The 21,843-nt window shown below is 44.0% G+C and overlaps 2 protein-coding genes across 4 annotated transcripts; one reads left to right on the top strand and one right to left on the bottom strand.

Moving 5' to 3' along the window:
* The first annotated feature begins 20 nt into the window (after positions 1–20).
* Positions 21–4,924, top strand: LOC311338767 (actin-related protein 2/3 complex subunit 4-like). Its single transcript, XM_084464089.1, has 6 exons — positions 21–72; positions 855–973; positions 1,486–1,597; positions 1,748–1,843; positions 3,863–4,033; positions 4,406–4,924. Exons 1-6 carry the CDS (start codon positions 70–72, stop codon positions 4,409–4,411), a joined length of 507 nt encoding a protein of 168 aa, XP_084320215.1. The 5' UTR covers positions 21–69; the 3' UTR covers positions 4,412–4,924.
* Positions 4,925–5,746: 822 nt separating this feature from the next.
* pfkfb4a (6-phosphofructo-2-kinase/fructose-2,6-biphosphatase 4a) lies at positions 5,747–21,764 on the bottom strand. 3 transcript variants are annotated; one of them, XM_084464646.1, is made up of 14 exons: positions 21,593–21,764; positions 18,022–18,138; positions 16,871–16,967; positions 15,450–15,516; positions 15,149–15,223; positions 15,000–15,056; positions 14,472–14,593; positions 13,776–13,983; positions 13,322–13,468; positions 12,994–13,098; positions 9,451–9,580; positions 8,585–8,647; positions 8,439–8,503; positions 5,747–6,645 (listed from the first exon to the last, which is right to left on the bottom strand). In XM_084464646.1, the coding sequence occupies exons 1-14, from the start codon at positions 21,642–21,644 to the stop codon at positions 6,586–6,588; spliced, it is 1,365 nt and encodes a 454-aa protein (XP_084320772.1). In that variant the 5' UTR covers positions 21,645–21,764; the 3' UTR covers positions 5,747–6,585. The 3 variants fall into 3 exon arrangements, with proteins under 3 accessions (XP_084320772.1, XP_084320770.1, XP_084320771.1); XM_084464644.1 differs by lacking the exon at positions 21,593–21,764 and adding an exon at positions 19,157–19,386; XM_084464645.1 differs by lacking the exons at positions 5,747–6,645; positions 21,593–21,764 and adding exons at positions 6,665–7,755; positions 19,157–19,387.
* Positions 21,765–21,843: the final 79 nt, after the last annotated feature.

The raw sequence follows: 21,843 nt of genomic DNA on the forward strand, positions 1-21,843 counted from the left end.
CGGTCAGACTGTAGGAGGAAGCGCAGTCCCAGGCGTGGCAGAATCACTTCCGCCTTCTACAGCACAGAAATGGTAAGACTAACACAATAATAATAGTGTCGAAATAATGTTATTATTCCAGCAATAGGCACATCTTAACATTTATCCTGCATTAAATGTCAAGTGAGCTATTTAACATTGCTAATACATCATGTTAGGCGGATTGTTTCACAAGGCTTACCGTTGACATCCTCAGCTGACCACATCTGTCCATAGTGTTAAAGTCTTTATGTGTTCTCCTCGTTTTGTATTTATTTATTCTATTTGAGTATCGGGTCGATTGTTAAGCTCGTCAGTTTCAGATTAAGGATGCTATGCTCCAGTTTGCATGCATTTGCCATTTTTACAGTGAATTGAGAAATGAAGGAGCAGATAGGGGGTGAGGCATCTTCACATCCAATGTGTAACTTTACTTCAAAGGCGTTCAATCTGTTCAGTTCAGTTCTGTTCACTTCAGTACTTTATTTGTCGAGAAAGGGAAATTTGGTTTACAGCAGTGGTAAAGACACAAATATAATGTATAAAAAGGCATGCGACAAAACGACCTGACCAAATACAACCCATAAAATAAAATACCACTGTTTGTTAATAAAAGTCTATTCCATTTGAATTCTTAAAAAAAATTAAGCGCTTTAGTGCTGTTTGCAAGTGCCGTCAAGTTGTAACACTTGCATTTATTGCACCAGGACTATAGGAACATGTATACCTATTGCACCTAACCCTGGGCAGCCTGTACCTTTGACCCGATGGAAGGAGAACAAATCCCTCCAGAGGGGACGGGCAGACCGCTCTGATGTTGTTAATGTTCTCCTCAGACAGCCACCCTACGGCCCTACCTGAACGCCGTGAGGGCCACCCTACAGGCGGCCCTCTGCCTGGAGAACTTCTCCTCCCAGGTGGTGGAGCGACACAATAAGCCCGAGGTGGAGGTTAGGTAGGTTTAGGGAGGATTTGTGTTCACTCTCTGTATCATGTGTTCAGTGGATGGGGTTTTCTTCTGTTCAAATACACACTAGGCATTAGCGGCTATCCGTATATATATTGTTGTTTTTATCAAGGATTAATTTCCATTACCATTACAGCTAATTACCATATTTGTCATGATTCACAGAAGAGCCAAAACTATTCAGTGATAGTTTCAGTCTTAAACTGCTTCAATCAGAAGATAGGTTGGTGGGGCCCGACCCAAAGCCTCTGTCTTCAAGTGGTTGGACTTGTTCAGACATGCATTAGAAATCCTATAATGCAAAGAATGGTACAAGCTGAGACAAGCCACTGACAGCTGGGTCAAGTAAACTCTTTTATACACTCGTTTTATTGAGTTCCTCTAAAAACTAACTAACTTAACTTACTAATACACAAAGATTCTGTGAAACCTAGGGAAGTGTAGTTTTTGCGCTTGTCGTTTGTTTCCCCATTTAATTAAATACTTCTGCCTCTTCACAGAAGTAGCAAGGAGCTTCTGCTTCAGCCGGTGATGATCAGTCGCAATGAGAAGGAGAAGGTCCTCATCGAGGGCTCCATCAACTCTGTGAGAGTCAGCATCGCGGTCAAGCAGGTCACAAACAAACTACTACTTTCTCAACATGGATGTGTGTGGGTTGCCAGATTTGGAAATATTTCCCACCCAATCTGGCAACACTGTGTGGATGGCCATTGTTGTTGACATGGACCAAAACCTTAACCTCCTGTTTCCTGTTGTGCCCAGGCGGACGAGATCGAGAAGATCCTCTGCCACAAGTTCATGCGCTTCATGATGATGAGAGCGGAGAACTTCTTCATCCTGAGGAGGAAGTCAGTGGAGGTGAGAGTGGAAGAACGGCGCTTTGCTGTCTGGAGGTGGTTGACCATAAATGAAACTATGACAGCATTTAGGGTTGGCCCCAATACATAATTCCACGCTTCTCTGAATAAATGTTCATAGTGCTTATCGTCACTGCCTGTAAACGTAGTGGGCGGAGACCACTGCTTCAGAATCACGTTTTTATCATCTGATCATTTTCTAGAGTGGTTTAATTGGTAAAACAAAAGGTTATTTTAATAACGCAAAGTAGGAAATAAACAATATCACACACAGTTTCAAAAGTCTGAGTAGGCAGTAAGTCTGAACCTTGTGCAAAGTTTTGAATCGACCTCAGGGCAGGACCAGTGCTATTGACCCGGTGATGAAGCACACAGGGATTTTGGTTTGAATATCCAAAACTAAAGAATGATTTTCCGGTCATCCCATATTTGGCAATTCTGATGCTGGCTGCCCCCCAACTGAAGCCTTCTGGACATTCGGCACCCTGATCACTGGGATATTCAGATGGAATTTAACCTAGCCTTCTTCCCGCAGATCTCAAATATGCATTGATGGATTGTTTACAAACATTGCAATATAAATACAAACCGATATCCGACTACTGAATTGAGATTTGAATACTGACCTAATGAACGAATATCTGAATATTCTAATATTAGGGCGAAGCCCTATAGCAGTATATCTAAAACGTAATTTAAACTCTGGAAACATGCACAAAACCTTACACCAATCACACCTTTTCTTTCATACCAATGCCTTGAGATAAGAACACTTTTTTTTTTTTACAAGTACAAGTACAAGTACAATGAGGTACAGTGAAGATATCAGTGCATGGAATGTTAGATAACACTTTTTTAACCCTGTAAGGGAAACTCAGATACTCATGCTTTCTACGGTCTATCAAATATTAAAGGAAAATTTCACTTTATGAGGTTTTCTAACATTAATATGAGTTCCCCTAGCCTGCCTATGGTCCCCCAGTGGCTAGAAATGGCATTAGGTGTAAAACGAGCACTAGGTATACTGCCCGCCTTTGGAAAAAATGGAAGCTCAAACGCGCCTATTTGAGCTTCGAGGGGAGGTAACATTGGAAATGTTACCTCCCCTTTCTCTGCTTTTCCCGCCCAGAGAATTTTGCCTGCCAATGAGCTACGTGTGTGTGTGTGTGTGTGTGTGTGTGTGTGTGTGTGTGTGTGTGTGTGTGTGTGTGTGTGTGTGTGTGTGTGTGTGTGTGTGTACACACACTGTAACGCAACGCAAGTGTTGTACACTTCTTTGCTATTTGGATAACCGTTCTGCTGTTGGTGTTATGGCACATATCATGCAACACAATTACGCAAGCTTGCATAAAGCTTGCATTTGGTGAAAAGACTAGACTGCGTCGGGTTCTCTGACGTCTCTGGTATTTCCACAATGAGACTCGTAGTGGGGGTTATCTCAGCCATGGTGGAGAAGGAATTGGGGGAAAGGAACTTTGGCTTTGACTCCCTGAAATACATGAACCGCGACATGGAGGAGAAAGGGATTGTTGCCCGCGATTGTCTCCCGCCGGAGCCCCGCTGCCCGTTGCCCGCTGCCGAGGCACCACCACAGCAAGGCACCACCAGCGCTGCCCGCTGCTGCTGGTGGTGCCTCGGCAGCGGATCCCGCCGGAGCACCCGGGGTGTTCTAGAATATTTACAGAACACGGCGAAAAAGCTGTGTGCGCCTCGCCATTGCGATACATCCACTGTAAACATAAGCGCATGGTACCGTGGCCGCAAGCTGCTCAGGGCCACGCCCCCACCTTCCACCTTGACCCGCCTCTAAAAAACAGCACGTTTGTGGAAAGTCCATTGTGGGACTGGCTCGTAGTGGCTGTAACTCTGCACCAAGGCTGAATTTCTTGAACGTCTTCAAGTACTGTTTTAGGGGCCCACTAACAGCTACGTATATAAAAGCATTCATAAAGTAGCATGCCATGGGATCTTAGTGAGACTGATTGTTTGGTTCTCTGCTACCTCTCTCTGTCCCTGTCAGGGATATGACATCAGCTTCCTCATCACCAACTTCCACACGGAGCAGATGTACAAGCACAAGCTGGTGGACTTTGTCATCAACTTCATGGAGGAGATCGACAAGGAGATCAGCGAGATGAAGCTGTCCGTGAACGCCAGGGCCCGCGTCGTCGCTGAGGAGTTCCTCAGAAACGTAAGATTTGATATGGATTTATTTCAGTTGTTCTGTAATATGATAATGTACTGTATGATTATGTAAGACTTACATAAACCCACGTCTATGCGTTGCTTAAGAGGGTTACACTCCTTTCAGATGTTCATTGGTTGAGCATGGCATTACCACTGCCAGGGTTAGGGGTTTGATTCCTATTGGGGACACCAATGCTGAGAAAATGAATCATCATGTATTTGGCTCGAGGCATTCGGTAAACGGCATATCTTTGAGTTATCAATGCATACATTTATTCGTTTTTCTTTACATTTGAATGTAGTTGATAAAAAAATCAAAAACTCCTCATGAAGATGGTCTATATGACATAGGTGTGTACTCTGTTCTTCTCATCAGTTCTGATCCTGTCCTTCCATGGCTCTGGTTCAAAAAAAAAAAGGGGGGATTCAATGCCATGGCCCTGCCGAACAAGAGGAACCACCATCACAGCACCATCATCCAGTCGTGCAGTGCGGCGCTTTGAATCTCGTCTCTCCAGCAACCACCTGTCCACCATGAGCATCAACCCCTGTAGATAAACAACATGTTGAGCAGGTTGCATTGCAGTTCTGCCACTAGAGAACAAATCCCCACTCCAAGGCGGGTCCTTAAAAGTGTTAGATGGGCTGATATCCATGGAAACAGGGGGGCGCTGAGAACAACGTGGTCCCAAATTACAACCTCAAATCTTTTGTATTAACGGTTTAATGTACCTTTCTACGGTCTCATTTGTCCAATATTTCTTTTCTTTTTTGAATCTGTCTCTCAAAATCAGTTCTAGAGGCTAAATGTGCCAGGCATTATATAAAATGGATAGAATATATAGAATGATATTAATATGGATGATAAACAATAAAAATGGTTGTTTATAGCTTCTGCATGACGTCTTCATTATCCTGCCTAAGAAAAGACAGATCTGTGTTGTGGAGCTTGTCCAAGTAAACCAAGCATCGGCTTCTATTGAAGCCATTGTTGTTTTGCTGTGTGTCTGTTGACAATGTTATTTCAGGTGTAAGAGCAAGAGTTTCTGTATGAACCACACAGGGGATTCCCAACCTCTTTCATCAATGAGGCCCACTTTTCATCACAGAAGTGTAAGCAGCCAACCTAAATGCGCTAAAATGAACCCGACCAAAACCCAATTATCAAAATGAGCCATACTTACGATACGTATAAATATTACAGCAATTAGGCATTTTATCTGAAAAATACCATTATATTTACAAAATACATTTTTGGGGGAATAAGAAATAGGGAATTAAGCACCCACAGGATGGGAATGGCTGAACTAATTTAAAGGGAGTATTTTATCTATAATTCAGCAAAGTAACATCCACTTTTCATAAAATATTGTACATTTTTATTTTATAGCTAGTGTATTTTTTTGGTGTTTAACATGCTTAATGAATTATTAAAAACATTTTTATCAAACAATTGACAGCGAGGACTTAAGTCAGCCCGACCTGTCTAAGCACCTTCACAAAGCATTTTGACAGCAGCCTGGTGGGTGACAGGTGAATGAAAAGTGTGTATGCAAGAATGCATGTTTCCATCCTTGTCACCAGTTCTGATTCAGCAAAAAAAATCATACGATGTAAAATGTACAAAATGTTCATATACACAACCTTCAGATGGTGTGTCAGAATGCTAAATTTGGAGAACAGTAACACTAAATTAAAGTTGGACACAGCCTCTGGCCTGCATATAAAAATATCACTTTATTATGTTGCCATGAGGTCAGAGCATACATTTAAACACACAGCAATCCACATTGAAATCAGATCAGCTCCTTCAGAGCATTTAAAATGCCTTTAGAAATATGGATGAGTTCTTTACAAAAACGTGAAAGGCATTGTTTAAAATATACAGTAATATCATGTATTTGAATTCATTCATTCAGTTTGATCCTCAAAATCCACCTCCATTTAAGGAACATGATGGACTTTGGTAGATGTGCAGTATTAATTTTCTCATAAAATCTATTCAATTATATTAATTAGTTTTCACATTGGAATCACTGCAGTCAAACTATAGGACTGATATATTAAAATGTCGACAGTGTAGGTTTAAAACCTTAAACACATCAGAAGCATCTTCCTGATTGTTATGAACATCAATTTCAGTAGAAATCACACGAGTCAGTCAACAAGAAACATGTTACACTACAAACTGTTACAGCCTTACAACTTTCAGACAAACGTGGTCACTGTGTACACGCATTATCAGGGCACTGAAGCCAGTCATGAAATAAAGTGTCACACTATCGGCGGTTCCTGTTTACATCAGGGCGAGCATCGCTGAGGTCCAGAACCTTTCTCAGCGGTAGAGCACTGGGTTCTTCACCGTGTCAAGCTTTCCTTCATTAAAACGTATTTTTAAGAGCAGTGGATCCCAAAGGAGTGTTGTGGAAGAAGAGGGACAGGCACGCGGATCAGAGGGTCACCGTTTGATGCAGGGTGTGGCAGGCTATGGTGGTGTCGGGGCGAGAGGGGACGGTAGGGCTGAGCTTTGACCCCCTAACGATCAGAGGCGTCCGATCAGAAGTGATCAGGGAGGGTCTGCAAAGCCTCTTCAGTTGTGCGATGGACATTTACGTTCTGAAAAGAGGAACACAAGCGTGTGAGATCTTCTCAGGTCTAGGGTTAGACCGGGCCGAGTAAGGCTTGTATATCAGCCAAGTACCCGTTTCCTCTGTAAAAGTACTGCGGCTTTATATCATCAAGTGATTTTGAGATTAATAGATTTATACATTTTATTTTGTCTCGATTCTATTTGAAAAGCTGTCAATGGGACTGCAAATGTTTTCCTTCATGAAACTGGTGAAACAGTGTTCTAAAATGACCGTATGCAAGTGCAGTAGCTGGAGTGCAGTGCAGGAAGCAAGAAACGGTTGTGGTTTTGAAATAAAGACCAAGGTAAGGCGTGGTTTATTCATCAGGACGGTACATAGGCATTCATCCAGCGGTCGTTATTCAAAGACAGGAAACATTGAAAATGTCATTTTTACCAATAGTCCTTCACAATATTATTATTACTACAACTAGTTATTATTAAGGAAAAAAATACTAGTAGGTCAAACGGATTTCAGACTTATCAGAAATGATTCTCTGATGAAGCAATTGAGCAAAAAGTGAGTAAACATGACTCGATCTTCATGTGCAAAAAGATGCAAAGACGACCTTTATAGGGAGTGCAATGCTAAACGTGACATCTAGGCCGTTTTCTGACTCTAGCACAGTTCAGAAAACATACAAATAAACAAAAACATGTTTGAAACCCTGAAAAACAAATCTAGTTGAATGTAAGCTACGATTAAGTACATTTGAACGTGTGATATGTCCACATGTTCAGGAGTTGAACTCCTTGATATTTAGTAAACAGGGCCGGCTCTCCAACCAAAACAAATGTCATCATTCTCAGAAAATGAGATTACCAGCATCACAATCAATGGGCTATTTTTCTAGATTAAACTGGATTCCAGTTAATTACCACCAAGTTAGGTCGACAAGCAGTGGAAAGGTTCGATTTCAGTCAATCTGAAGAAAGGAGAGCAGAATGCTAGGTGCTGATTGGTTGGTATCAGGCGGTGTAAGCGTGGCGGGGGGGGGTGGGTGGGGTAAAGGGGGGAGGCAGGGAGGGACACACTGTCACTGGTGAGCTGGCACTGTAAGCAAAGCCTCCTTTGACCTCCGCGACACCTCTACGTTCTGTACAGCGGTAAGAGATAACATACAGAGAACACAGAGGAAGGGGGTGAAGCAACACATCGGAGGCAAGACATCTGCACTGCATGCTGGGACAACTAGGACACAATATGTGAAATGATGCATCTCGTGGTTTGAGGATTGTTACTTGACTTTGAAGGATATATTAATTGTATTATAAAACTCTACTGCCCAAAGCTATAGCCCCGGCATTATCAAGTATTCTGCCTGCTTAGACAATTTATTATATAATGAAATAATATTAATATAAAATTATATAATTAAAATAAATAAAATATATTATATAAGCCCTGTTATTCACTGTTGGATTTAGAGAGTTTCTTAAAAAAAAAAAAATTAAAGCCATCATTAAGAGCTCAGCGTTGACTCCATTTTAACAGTAAAGCAATTGAAAAAGGCACTACAGTCCAAGCACCTCTAAACTAGAGTCTGTTGCAACCCCTTCTGTGTGATAATCCCCTAAATCCAAGGACATTCTACATTTGATTAATCTGCCTGGCTCCAATTTATTTTCAATCTAAGAATTAGTCCATCAAAAAAATGTCTAGTGTTTATTTTGACAGCTGCTTGCTGCATTTGTCCCTCCATTGTGACAGCCAATCACCATCCCCTAACTTTTTCAAAATAAGAGTTTAGTGTAGGCCGTGATATATTGTACAACCCACCTCGGGTCTCTCTCTGTGGGTGTTGACTGCCTCCGCACTGAGGCAGATGGACTCCACTTTACAACCTGAGGGGACAAGAGTCAGAACAAGAGCTGCGCCATAGAAATACATGCTAATAAGATTTTGCGCGGCAAACAAAGCCTTACCGTAGGCAACTGGTGTTAGTTTGAGCACAGTGTGCAGCGGGCACTTCAGGTACGGCAACTCCTCTAGTTCAAAACAAAAGAAAAGTAAAGTTTAATGAATGAAACAGCATGATCCAAAATGTTTTCCACTTCTTCATTCCCGGTTAAAGACGCTTTTAATAATATTGTCCAGTAACAGATATATATACTGAATAGATATCGCATTCGGTTTCTAAGCATGCGTCAACAATGCCGCCATCTTGCCGCGGGGTAACCACCCACCTGAATGAATGAACGCTGACGGGGCAGAGGTCCTCTCAGTCTAAATCACTCTAAAACGCCTTATTTTAAGGCAATAATCAAGCGGGTTGGTTTCTGACATAGGTCAGATGTGTAATGATATTAAAAAAAGAAAGAAAGTATTTTTCATTTATTTTTACTAGCATTACCACAAACACACGTTTGACCCGACCCGATTGAAGATTTACTTAAAAAAGGCGTTTAGAGTGATTTAGACTGAAAGGATTTCTGTCCCATCGACGTTCATTCATTCAAGATGGCGGCGGCATTGAGGTATATGTTCCACTGAACAGCGCAGCTCAGGCGATGTCTAGTCAGTATATATCTCTATGGTCCAGTAAGGCAACCCCTGCTTGGTTCATCTTAATTTACTTTTCATTGACTATTTTGGGGCATATCAATCAGTCCCTATTTGATTCATAAACATTTAATTGTATCTAGTTTGATTAAAAAACGTGGTTTGAAAAAAAAATGTGGTTTTAAAATATAATACCTTTAATAATAATATAATACCTACCATAAGGAAATAGAGTCTGGGCAAAAAGTGCGAAAGAAAGAAAATGCACTCTAAGCGTCTGTGTGCTGACCTGCCGTCTTGTCCAGGAAGTAGGCCAGCAGGCAGCGCATGACGGCCTGGTGGCAGATGACCAGAACGTTCTCCTGCCTCTCCAGCTCCATGATGGCCGGCTCCAGACGCTGCACCAGGTCTTCATAGGACTGGAGGGGGCAGGGGTGAGTTAGACAGACCCATACGACTGGAGGGGGCAGGGGTGAGTTAGACAGACCCATACGACTGGAGGGGGCAGGGTTACAGACCCAGGGTTACAGACAGACCCATAGGACAGACAGACAGACAGACAGAACCATACGACTGGAGGGGTCAGGGTTACAGACAGACAGACAGACAGACAGACCCATAGGACTGGAGGGGGCAGGGTTACAGACAGACAGACAGACAGATACGACTGGAGGGGGCAGGGGTGAGTTAGACAGACCCATACGACTGGAGGGTTCAGGGTTACAGACAGACAGACAGACAGACAGACAGACAGACAGACCCATAGGACTGGAGGGGGCAGGGTTACAGACAGACAGACAGACAGATACGACTGGAGGGGTCAGGGTTACAGACAGACAGACAGACCCATAGGACTGGAGGGGTCAGGGTTACAGACAGACAGACAGACAGATACGACTGGAGGGGTCAGGGTTACAGAGATGTATATTAATGTGATTAAAAACCACCTATTCAATTGTGATTGTTTGCTGCAATGTTTTTCCCCCAAATCATTAAAATAATGAAAAATCCCGGTACTGAATGGGACAGTAAACATACAATGCCATTCCCGTTTTGAATATAAGAACATAAATGATCACACGTGGTCGACTGTAGAATGCTCTACCCTGTGAATAAATCAGTTGAAACAATCACGATCAACAAACAGTCCCGTTAGGCATCAATAGTGGTAAACCACATTATGGACCTATAATTATCTCTATCTTTTCGATGTATTGATCATTAATCTCAGGAGCAGTGGGCTCTACATGAGTTTAGGATGCTTTTAATAACATGACAATGTGTAGTTGTATTTTAGATCAACTCTTTCTCTGAGAGAGTATTAGTCTACTTTCAGGCACCAAAACATACCCACTTATCAGAATCCCCCTTATCCCTTAACTGCCATTCCCTACACTATTGTGCACTTGGATAAAAATTTTAACCCCATTAGAATTTAATCCTTTGGAATATTTGGTTGAAAGGTTGAAGGTTGAAAATACACATATCGATGTCCATTTAAATAGTCTATGTGATTTTGTTTGTCCAAATTATCTAGCATTTTCTCGCAATTTGGTGATGTTTGTTTGTTGACTGGTGTAAAAGGACATTTACTCGGATAAGGATACCCATCCGCATGGAACATGATACATTACAGATCAACATGTAACCCGGTGTATTCCTCTACCGTACAGACGAGACCAGGGTCACCTTATTGTAGCTTCATTTGACTAACTCCTCAGGAAGTCACTTGGTTAACATGAAGGTGGGGGGGAGACGGCCTCGACTGTCGACGAACACAGAGCCTCTGAATCCAGATTCCGTATATTCCCAGACATCTCAGCTCTCCTGTTCACATTGCTGTTCAAATTTGTTTACCTTTTGCTAATTAAAAAATTGAAATTGGTTATTGCTCATATAGAACAGTTGACTTGTTGATTTGTATATTTAAGTTTATTTATTTATGGAAGCTAAAAAATACGAACATATGGGGTTCTTATCAGGCCACACTGACCTCAGTGTTAGGACTCAAGCTCCTAATGCAACTCCTTTCAGGTGAACAGTTCCTCACTGAGCTGTGCAGAGCAGTTCCTGAATCCAGTTCCAGTTCCTGGTCATGGGTTGACTAACTGTCCACTAATGGCCACATTTATCCCATGAGTAATGGAGGAGTAATGGAGGAGTAATGGAGGAGTAATGGGATGAACTAAAAGGTGAGGCCACACCGCAGAACCACTAGACCCGGTCTGAACATCCTGTCATCCATCACTGGTTTGGCCTAGCTCAGAGAGGAGTTGTGGTTTACAGCTCTGTGGTGTGGTGACTGTTTAAATAGGGGGGCGTCTGTGTGTGCATGCATGAGCAAAGTTCTGGACAAAAGCTTAATCTGGTGTACACATTTAAACATGCACAGTCTGCCTCAACACTTCATTCATTTGCTGCAGCTTTCATTTAAAATCAATGTCTGCACTACATTTATTCTCTTACCATCTTATATTTGTATTTTTCTTCTTTTAATACCTTTACCTTGTGTTTGAATTAGGGGTGGGAATTGATAAGTTTTTATCAATATCGATGCCATTGTCGATTCTGCCTATCGATCCAATTCCTTATCAATTCTCTTACCGATTCCTGAGTAGTTCATTGAGTGGCAAAAAAGTTCTACAGTCTTCTGCACCAAAAGCAACCATTACATTTAAATTTTTTACATACTGGACAACACCATGACAGGATATAGAGTAGGAAAGAAAATCTAGGGGTAACTTGAGCCGATGTCGAGGGGCCAGCTGCCTGAGAGCTATCGGTGTCATCATCAGCATGAAACTGGAAGATATTTGTATGCAGATCGCTCTGCCTTATTAATAAAAACGACTATACTACTACTATATAGGGCTGTCACCTTTAAGAAAAATCGTTCGAATGGATATCAAGCAATGTATTTGAATATCTACGAGGCCCTGCCCCCCCCCCACAGAGATTCAATCACAAATGTAGGCTATAACGTGACAAGAGGAGACATAAACAGGACTAAGGCCATATCCTCTTTGTTTGAAACAGTATATCAACTTAATCAATATAAAGTGCCACTATGCATATCACAAAATTAGGCTATGCAATGAAAAACTAAAACGGAATCGGAACTGCACAGCGCAAACAATGACGTGACAACTTAAACAGGAGACAGCAGCAGGAGTATTAAGGCTTATAGCCTATCTGCAAGAAATTTATTTCTTAACGTTTTTTGCTAGAAACACCAATCTATCAACTTGATCTGGATCAAGTACGGCTCTCTTTTTATTCACGGTGTTACGTGTGGCGGGGAACACACGTTGGGAGCGCACAGACGTGCCTGGCACACACAGGGATTTGCGTGTCAATGTTGAGAGAAGCGGGTTTATTGCAGCCCGTCTCTCCACCAATGCAGCGGGGATGACTTGGGGTCGCAGTTTACCGCTCAGGCTGGCTGCTCTGTGCGTTTTCCATTTTCGAATCAGGATATATTATTTGCTTGATTAGCGCGCTTGACTCGTACGCAGGCTTTTGAACACATGGCACTCGACGAGAAAACGTCACACAGGGATCGATAAGAAGAATCGTTAACGTTGGAGGCGTACAATTCCGATGGAATTGGTTAGTTGGAACCGGTTCTGAGTAGGAACCGGTTCTCGATTCCCTCCCCTAGTTTGAACGGTGCTATATAAATAACCTTGCGTTGCCGTAATATGACACACCCTAAGGCACACCAAAGACGACCATTCGTTCACAACTACTCATTCCCTTTCACAACAACAAGGGCGTATGCCTTGTGTGTGTAAACCTCTGACAATAAACCAGTTGAAATGATATGGCCCACCTCTCCTTTAGGGTAGCGGTAGCGGTATTTGTCCTGGTCCCTCAGGGCAAACTCCAGAGGGTGGCTCTCCTGGATCTCCTCATACATCATTTCCTCACACACACCCTGAGGAGCCACACACACACACACACACACACACACACACACACACACACACACACACACACACACACACACACACACACACACACACACACACACACACACACACACACACACACACACACACACACACACACACACACACACGTTAAACCACTTAGGGATAGTCTGGTCTGCTCTAGTCTAGTGGTTACTAGACATGACGATATGACGGTCGGTGACTCACTGCGTCGATCTCGTTGAGGACCTTCCACTGTTCGTAGGGAACGTCGAGGGCCTCGGCCGTCTGGATGGTCCTCTTCATCTGGCTGGTCCACACCTTCAGCTCACTGATGCCCTGCGCCGAGATGAACTGGCTCAGCAGCTTGGCAAACTGCACCCAGAGGAAAAAAAATTAAAGAAGAGAGAACCACATGATCACGAGGAATTCCTCTCACAGTTGAATTCTTCTCACGTTAAAAAAAGGTGTCAAGCGTTTGGATCCCAGTGTGCTAAGAACTAAAATGGGGGTCACCACTACGGCCAAGTGCAGGTCAAGCTTCCCTGCTCCTCAAAACAGAGGCAGTGGTTTATAAAACAATAACCCAGTCATTCAACACGGCATGAAAACCTGTCAGGGAGGACAGGCGTGTTAGATTTCCTAACATTTTCAAAAGGGCCCTGTAACGCCGTCTCTGTACCTCCTTGCCCCGGGCGGAGAGGCCCGAGTCGCCCCCGATGCGGCCCTTGATGTTGAGCTCGCTCTCTCCGTGGCGGCACAGGTAGATGCTGCGCGGCGTGATGTGGATGTTCATCAGGTAGTAGACGATCCGGCTCTGGATGTGGTCTAGGACCCGGTTCACCAGGTAGCGCCGACCCACGTCCATGATCTTAATGTAGGACAGGTCCCTGGAGCAGAGGAACACAGCCCCCCAGACACTGATCTTAATCGGGCCATGATCTTAGGCGCTGTCCACACGGCTACGATTTTGGCGTAAAGACGCAGAAGTCATGCACGTTTGGGTCCGCCCGGCCAGAAGGACACGGCGTTTTCGGTGCCTGCAAACGCGCTCTTTTGATAACCAAATTAAAAAGTTAGTAGAAATGTGAGTCTTGAGCACTGCCGGGACAGCGACTGACACTAAGATGTTTCACTGGTTACCAGAATTGCTGCGACACTTTTTTGAAACGAATAAACCGAATAAACGGTTCTGATGATTTACGTGAACCGTTCCAGCCCCAGTCTGCACACGTCCCTCCGGCCCCAGAAAACGATGGATTAAGAAGCAGTTTCCTAGTAACACCATAGATTGTCAGACCAATGAGAATGTGGTCGAACAAGTGCATTTCGACAACCACACCAGTATCTTCCTCAAAGCATTCCAGCCATTGGTTACCTGTCCAGAACTTCATCCAGGGTCTGGTAGGAGTTCTCATAACACTGTATCCTCTTCATGAAGTCCACCACCGCCTCCTCCGTGTTACAGTTGGTGTAGTCGGGGCTGCCCAGCTTCACTTGCTACAGGCACAGAGTGGGACACATGCTCAGGAAAACCAGGGGTACACCCCCATAAAACCAGGGGTACACCCATAAAACCAGTGATACACACCCATAAAACCAGGGGTACACCCATAAAACCAGTGGTACACCCATAAAAACAGTGATACACACCCATAAAACCAGGGGTACACACCCATAAAACCAGGGACACACCTAAAAACCAGGGACATACCCAATTACCCATAAAACCAGCAGACCCAAGTTTTGGGTTTATTGTTAACAGGATGTTCTAGCAGCAAGGTAAGTGGGTCTCGTAGTTCGATTCGACTCCATCAAGCATCCCTGATCCAGATGACAAACACTACATTCTCCTTAAGGACCTGTACCGTTATGTGAGGACAGGAACGCGCGCTCAGCCACTCACCACAATGTTCTCCTGTATGACATGGGGGTCTTCACAGACAGACTCCACAAAGAATACCTTAGAAGAAAGACAACAAGGGTGGTCTTTGTTAAGCTTTGTCCAGAGCTTATCCATGATATCCATGAGCGTACCCTAACCCAGGGCCCTACCTTAAAGCCATTCTGTTTAGCAAACTGGAAGATGGTCATCCTCCTCTCTCTGGTCGTGTTGGTCGCGTCGAAAACCTGAGTGTGACATGGACCACGAGTTCATGCCTGTTAGGGACTGAAGCCACAGCATGCTCCTTCACACACCGATACATATGGATTTTGTAATAATTATCTAGCACTACAGCATTGCTCAATCATAAACTCAACCACAACGGGAGCCTTTGTGTTTAGCGGCTTGCGATGTTTTCCCCCTTTTTGACCCTGTGAGACGTCAACACAAGGCCACCGCCACCGGACTCACCGCCACTTGTCCACCTTCATCGGACAGGTACTGTCGCACGTCGTTCAGCGCGGCTGAGGCACAGTGTCTGAGAACAGGTGAGGAACACACTGTCAGAACAGCAACACACTGTCACACACTGAGGCACAGTGTCTGAGAACAGGTGAGGAACACACTGTCAGAACAGCAACACACTGTCAGACACTGAGGCACAGTGTGTGAGAACAGGTGAGGAACACACTGTCAGAACAGCAACACACTGTCAGACACTGAGGCACAGTGTCTGAGAACAGGAACACACTGTCAGACACTAGCAGGCCTTGACATTAACCTTTTTATGTTTTGTTCCGTTATGTTTTACTTGCCCGTATAGCAAAACATACTTGCCCAAAATTGAAAATGTATGCCTATTAAGAAAATGTTTTACTAAAATGCAACATATCAGCAAAATGTCACCTGTAGTAAATAGCAGCAAGAAAATGTATTTTTATTGATTTGTGGTGATTTCTTTCCTGAAACAATTCCATGGTTAAGTCCATGCCACCAGTCTGTGGAGTGTAAGTTGTTGACGGTCCCTAAAACAGATGGCAGACGGAACGTAGATTTAAGTGCTTTTATATCGATAGCAACAACTAATGTTGTTGTGATCTTTGTCGATACGGTGTCCTAAACTGTCCTCAACATACTACACCCGTAATGTAGTAAAATTGTGTTGATGAATCCGATTGCGGGGTAAGTCAAAACTGCAATCGGTTAACTTTTACCCGCTGTCATGACGGACCCACGGAAACTTCTCCGTCCAACTTCTTAAGAAGTTCCATTGCCTTTTTGTTTCATATCCTGGCGGCGTCTCATTTTCAGGTGTCTTTCATTTATTTATTTCGGTTACATTTACCTGGCACTTGGCCAGTTTCGGAGGCTGAAGGAACATAACAAAATTGAAAGTGCAATACAGGCAACCCGTAACCCGTGTTTTCACAACCTTCTACCTGTGAAAGTGCCCTGGAACGGCAGTCAAACCCGAAACGCACTACCCCCGAAGTAACTTGTACCAGATCGGTGTACTCCCAGTTACAGCTCGTAACTAAAAGGTGTCCCTGGAACGCAGCAACAGCAACTCCTGTTTTACCGAAAACCGATGCACAGCTCTGTAGAAAGCTCCGCTCCCGCGATATAGGAGGACGTTTATTTTGTAGGCATATTTAGTGTATTTAAAAATAAAAAATAAAAAGGTACAAAAAAAAGGTCACTTGCCCAGACGGGCAACTACATGTCACATTTTAGTGGCCCGATCACAGAGTTCACCTGCCCCGGGCAAGCGGGCAACTGTTAATGTCGAGGTACAAAGGTACAAAGTCTGCAAGACTTCAGCCAGGGAGCACAGCAAATTGGGGGGGGGGGGGGGGGGCGGGGGAGAGATAACGGATAATGGTTTGTCTTACTGTCTGATCTTCAGTCCTTCCTCATTGTCCGGTCGGAAGAACTCAAAGGACTTGTAGATCTTCATGTAATCTCTCCGGTACTGTCCCACGTTGAACTCTTTAAAAAAGACAACCAGGAAGTGAGATCATTATTTAATGTATGAAGCTGTATTAGATCCAGTTTAAGAAAATGCATGGAACTGTTTTTGTTCTGAGACGGTTGGCTCGAGAACGGGTGAGCGGCGAGACGATGTCAACTTTTTCTGCACTCACAACTCAAAGTTATTAAGTATATCTGAGTATAACCCAGGTTCTCTGATGTACCGCAAATATGAGCTGCTTTCACATATGGACGTGCATCCGTCTGTTCTGCGTAGATTCTACGGCGGTGCCGTATATGTGAATGACATATCCTGATGTTGGACCTCCTGAAAAAATACTATCCCCGAGGTAGTAGGTTCTCTGTAGGAAATGCTAATTACCTTATATGTGAATGTGCAGTAGGATGTCGGCATTTCACACCAGTTGAGTGGGCGTGTTGATGACACTTAGGTCTATGTTTGCATGTCATTGAGTGGCACCCGCACCCTAATCAATAATCAGCCTATTGCCTTTTGTTCGCTGAATGGTTTAAAAAATATTTTTATTATGTTACACCTTTCCTGCTGTCGGCTCCCAGACCATAGTCGAGGAGCACAGAAGCGACGTTCCGCTCCGTCGATTCTCTCGGCAGTAACCGCAGTGGGTCTGCTTATAGGTTTGAATATGATCGGAATGAAGCGGCCACCGATTATTGACAGGCTGTGTACTTTATTCTTAGTTTCACTAACTTTACAGTAGGGCCTACACGTTTGCACACACAACCAGACTCGTTCATTACCTCACTAAAATGACACACGCTACTGCTCACTCTCCTCGCTCGTCCACACACAAACACTGCCATTCTCGCGCACACACATGCGCTACTCTCGTAACAATTATTATTGACAACAGTTAGCTGAACATTATAGGGTCCCGTCCTTCCACTCCCTGTTTTCTCAGTTAAACACAGAAATCAACTACATTTGTCCCAGTGTTTGTTAGACACCCCCCCCTCAGTCCATCAGCCTGCAGACCTTTCTTTAACGGCTGAGTAAATGGTGGATGTTGGTGAAAGAGAGTCTGGTCTCTACCTCTGGTGGGAACTCCGATCCAGTTGAGATAGCGGGTCAGCTTCTTGGAGATGTACGTCTTGCCTCTGGCAGGGAGCCCCACCGTCACGATTAGGGTGGGACAGTTTGTCATACATACTGTGGAGGAAAACAGAATTAAACCAGTATTAGGGAACAGTCACTAGACGAGATTGAAGCTGCACTCCAACAGCTCCTTGTTACTGTGCCAGTGGAGATGTTATTGTTATTGGTGAAATTTCAAAAAGATTTAGAATGAATAGACGAATCGAGGACGGCCCTACACTTAAAATAGTTTGAGTTTGAGGGATCAGAAGGGATCTGCACTTGGTGAATTGGACCCAAACACATTTCGCAATGCCTCAATGATTTACCAGATGGCGTTATGAGGATTGCAAATGCTGTTAAAAAAGCAATGTGGCTAACCACACACAATCCTATGGGACTTCTCTCTACTCCAGTTATCACATATTGGGCAGACAAAGGAAATGGTGGAAAACGGGATTCACTCAAGGCAAGGATCAATGCAAACAGCTATTTTCTACGTCCAGATGCACGTCTCTGCATTATTAAATAAAATCATCCACAGACTGCACTGCCAATTCTATCTAATCAGCAAACTTCTGAAGAGTTATAATACATTTATACTACTGATGCATATGAGAACTAGAAAGAAGTCCGTAGATGAAGAGTCAGTAAGTAATAAAATACATCGGCGTTGTGAATCTGTTCACCAACAGCTGATCGACTCGAATAGTGAGTCAGCCGGCTCCAATTCCTCCTCATTCATAATCGATGACATGGAGCACTTATTATTTACCTCATTATTTTTAAACTAATAGCTACATTGCTCTGCTAAAAAAGAATAAGAAAATGTAGGATCCACGTTACCGCTACGTTACCGCTACGTTACCGCTACGTTACCGCTACGTTACCGCTACGTTACCGCTACGTTACCGCTACGTTACCGCTACGTTACCGCTACACAGCTCGCCGCTGCGGTAGTAATGATAACGTGCCAGTGGTCAGCAGGGGGTGGACAGGCATTAAAGAATGACTCATCTGCTTCAATCAATGAATGAACCAGCGGGTACGTTCACAAAGCCATTTGCAACTACCGCCACGTCGCTGTACCAACCCTTTCTTTGAGAAGTGTGTTTTTCTGGAAGGCCATTTTTATACGGCATCCAAATTTTCTTCAGGGGGTTCTGAGTCAACTCCCGCGGCTTGGCCGGGCTGGGTGCGGGTTTGTACTCCATCCCACCGGGCTCGGTGCCGGTACGGGGCCCGGGTCTCAGGTGTTGCGGTGGAGCAGACGGGAGGTCTTCACCGTCGGCAGTCACATGGTCCGACTTCAGCATCCCGAACACTACCCGCACTACCGTAAACACCGCCGTATCCGCGCACATGACCTACACTACCGTAAACACCGCCATATCCGCGCCTATCCAAACTACCGTAAACACTGCCGTATCCGCGCCTACCAACACTACAGTAAACACCGCCGTATCCGCGCCTACCTGACTGTATTTGGGTATTAAAGGAGCGGCAAGCCTTCAGAAACGTTCATTCTCCAAGGTACTTCTTGTTTCATATTAGAGTTATCCATCAATATGGAGCTCTAGTCAGAGCGCATGCCTTCGCGTAACAGATCAAAACGGAATGTTTTAAAACTAAATCATTTTTTAACTAAAATGTTTTTAAAGTGACTATCCAGTTTTCACAGTTAAATGTTGTTCTCTGAAATTAATGGAATAAAATAGTTTAAGAAATCAAAACAGTACATTTTCACTTCAATTTTTTTATGACATATGACGCTTTACAAGTGTGGAGCAATTTCAGAAATGGTTTATTGCAAAGGCCAGGGGTTCCCGACCTTTTTTGTCCAAAGGACCGGCATATTCATAAAAAAGTTCGGAGGACCTGTAGTCAGTTTTAATGCCTTCATTTTAAAATGCATCATTTTTAAACAATGATGAGGCTGTTTTTTAAGATGGTTTCCCTCCAACAATGCAATAATAACAATGCATAAAATAATAAAATGTATTAGAGAAACACAAGAAAAGCCACCTGAGACTTAAATAAACCCAAAACGAATGCATATTTTTTTATATATATATGGAAATATTTCATGGCCTGGTTCTACCGGCTCCGGTTCACGGACCCGGGGGTTGGAAATCGCTGGCATAGGCGATGCATAATAATCTCCACAAGGCGGCGCGATTGCTTGCATATTTGTGGAGCGTGGGCGTGTGCCCGTGCGTGTGGGAGCGCGCATGCTTGGCCACTGTGTGTAGGCGACGTGAACGTGCTGTAGCCCTACCCAAGATTATGTTTGTGTTCTGCAGGCAGCATCCGGCCTCAGGCGAGGGACGAGGGGAGAAAAAGGGTTCTCTGACCCACATGGAAGTTGACTAATTAAATACTCTGGTCCATATTCCCACCACGGCAGTCTATTCTGGTAACACACCATTCCCATTAATAGAATAGGCTGCAGGCCTATAGTATGTCTTATCTTACATCATGGAAATAAAGTATGACACTTCCAATCTCTTCAACCATCACCATGTGTCACTGTTCTACTGCAACTATTGACTCCAGCATAAACATGGTCGATCTGAATTTAAGTCACACCGCTTCTCAAGAATAAAAGGTGCACAATCCACAAGTGAATCGATCCCGGGAATGTTTTGAATCCCCACGGTCATTGAGACGTACGAGGGCATTTGTTGTTGTGTGTGTGTGTGTGTGTGTGTGTGTGTGTGTGTGTGTGTGTGTGTGTGTGTGTGTGTGCGTGTGCGTGTGTGTGGACTACATGCAGGAAATAAGTGGTGGCTTTAAGGGAAGCCCATCCCACTGCCACTGGAACCAGAACGCATCGCACATCACACATCAAATCTGCGTGAAGTTATTGTTGTGATGCACAGAACTCCCCAGCATTTATCACGAACATCTCCCCATGAATACTTTGGCTTTCATTGTTTCAGATCGTATTTAAGGCTAAATAACACAATGCCCACTGCCACTTTCTGCAGCGTTCAGGCTGCACAGCGATCCACACCATAAACACAGTGTTACATGACCGAATTGACAACGTACGCTTCTTAAAAACAACCACAACAATGCATCGGGACGGTGGATATCTAATGTAAGCTCTCATGGTGTCTTTGCATGTTGGAATCATACAATGGTTGAAACATTTTCTGAACGATAAGATGATCCTCTTAACATTTACATTGGACTATTAATACCGATGCACATGCACTTCTATAAAACACGCCTCCACAACGTTCATTTATAGGGTAAAGGTCTCGGTGACAGCCAGCTACACACACACACACACACACACACACACACACACACACACACACACACACACACACACACACACACACACACACACACGCACAGACACACGCACACTCACTCTCTCTCGCTCTCTCCACACACATCACGTCCTCTTGTTTACGTCTCCACTGCTCATGACGTCGGAAACGAGTAGGGTCTCATCGGGTTGTGCCAATGAATAAAACCCTGCCTGGCGGTTAAAAATATGAATACTGAGGATTCTTACCTGTCCGAGCCAGATTGTGCGTGCGTTTAGACCGATTCGAGCCCCTCATCATCTGCTGTGGTCTACAGCCTACTGTATACACTGGAGTGGGCTGGTCCGCTGACTGTTACACTCGTATCGGACAAAGCGATCAAACTGTACCACAAGCCAGTCTGACTAAGCCAAAATGATGCATCGTCTGAAATACATGCTGGCTATACACACCCACTTTTCGGGATGAACGGATTTTGTTACCAAAGTCGTCCAGTGTG

Source organism: Micromesistius poutassou (genome assembly GCF_964030765.1).
Source record: "Micromesistius poutassou genome assembly, chromosome: 2".
NCBI lineage: Eukaryota > Metazoa > Chordata > Actinopteri > Gadiformes > Gadidae > Micromesistius > Micromesistius poutassou.

Bases quoted from the DNA above. Each gene is read 5' to 3' on its own strand.
- LOC311338767 (XM_084464089.1), top strand. The intron at 1,598-1,747 runs GTCACAAACAAA...TGTTGTGCCCAG, and splicing joins TCAGCATCGCGGTCAAGCAG to GCGGACGAGATCGAGAAGAT. The intron at 1,844-3,862 runs GTGAGAGTGGAA...TGTCCCTGTCAG, and splicing joins TGAGGAGGAAGTCAGTGGAG to GGATATGACATCAGCTTCCT.
- pfkfb4a (XM_084464644.1), bottom strand. From the start codon at position 19,379: ATGCTGAAGTCGGACCATGTGACTGCCGACGGTGAAGACCTCCCGTCT. The intron at 13,469-13,775 runs GTACAGAGACGG...CTCTGGGTGCAG, and splicing joins TCTCCGCCCGGGGCAAGGAG to TTTGCCAAGCTGCTGAGCCA. The intron at 6,646-8,438 runs GTGGGTTGTACA...TCCTCTTTTCAG, and splicing joins CCCACAGAGAGAGACCCGAG to AACGTAAATGTCCATCGCAC.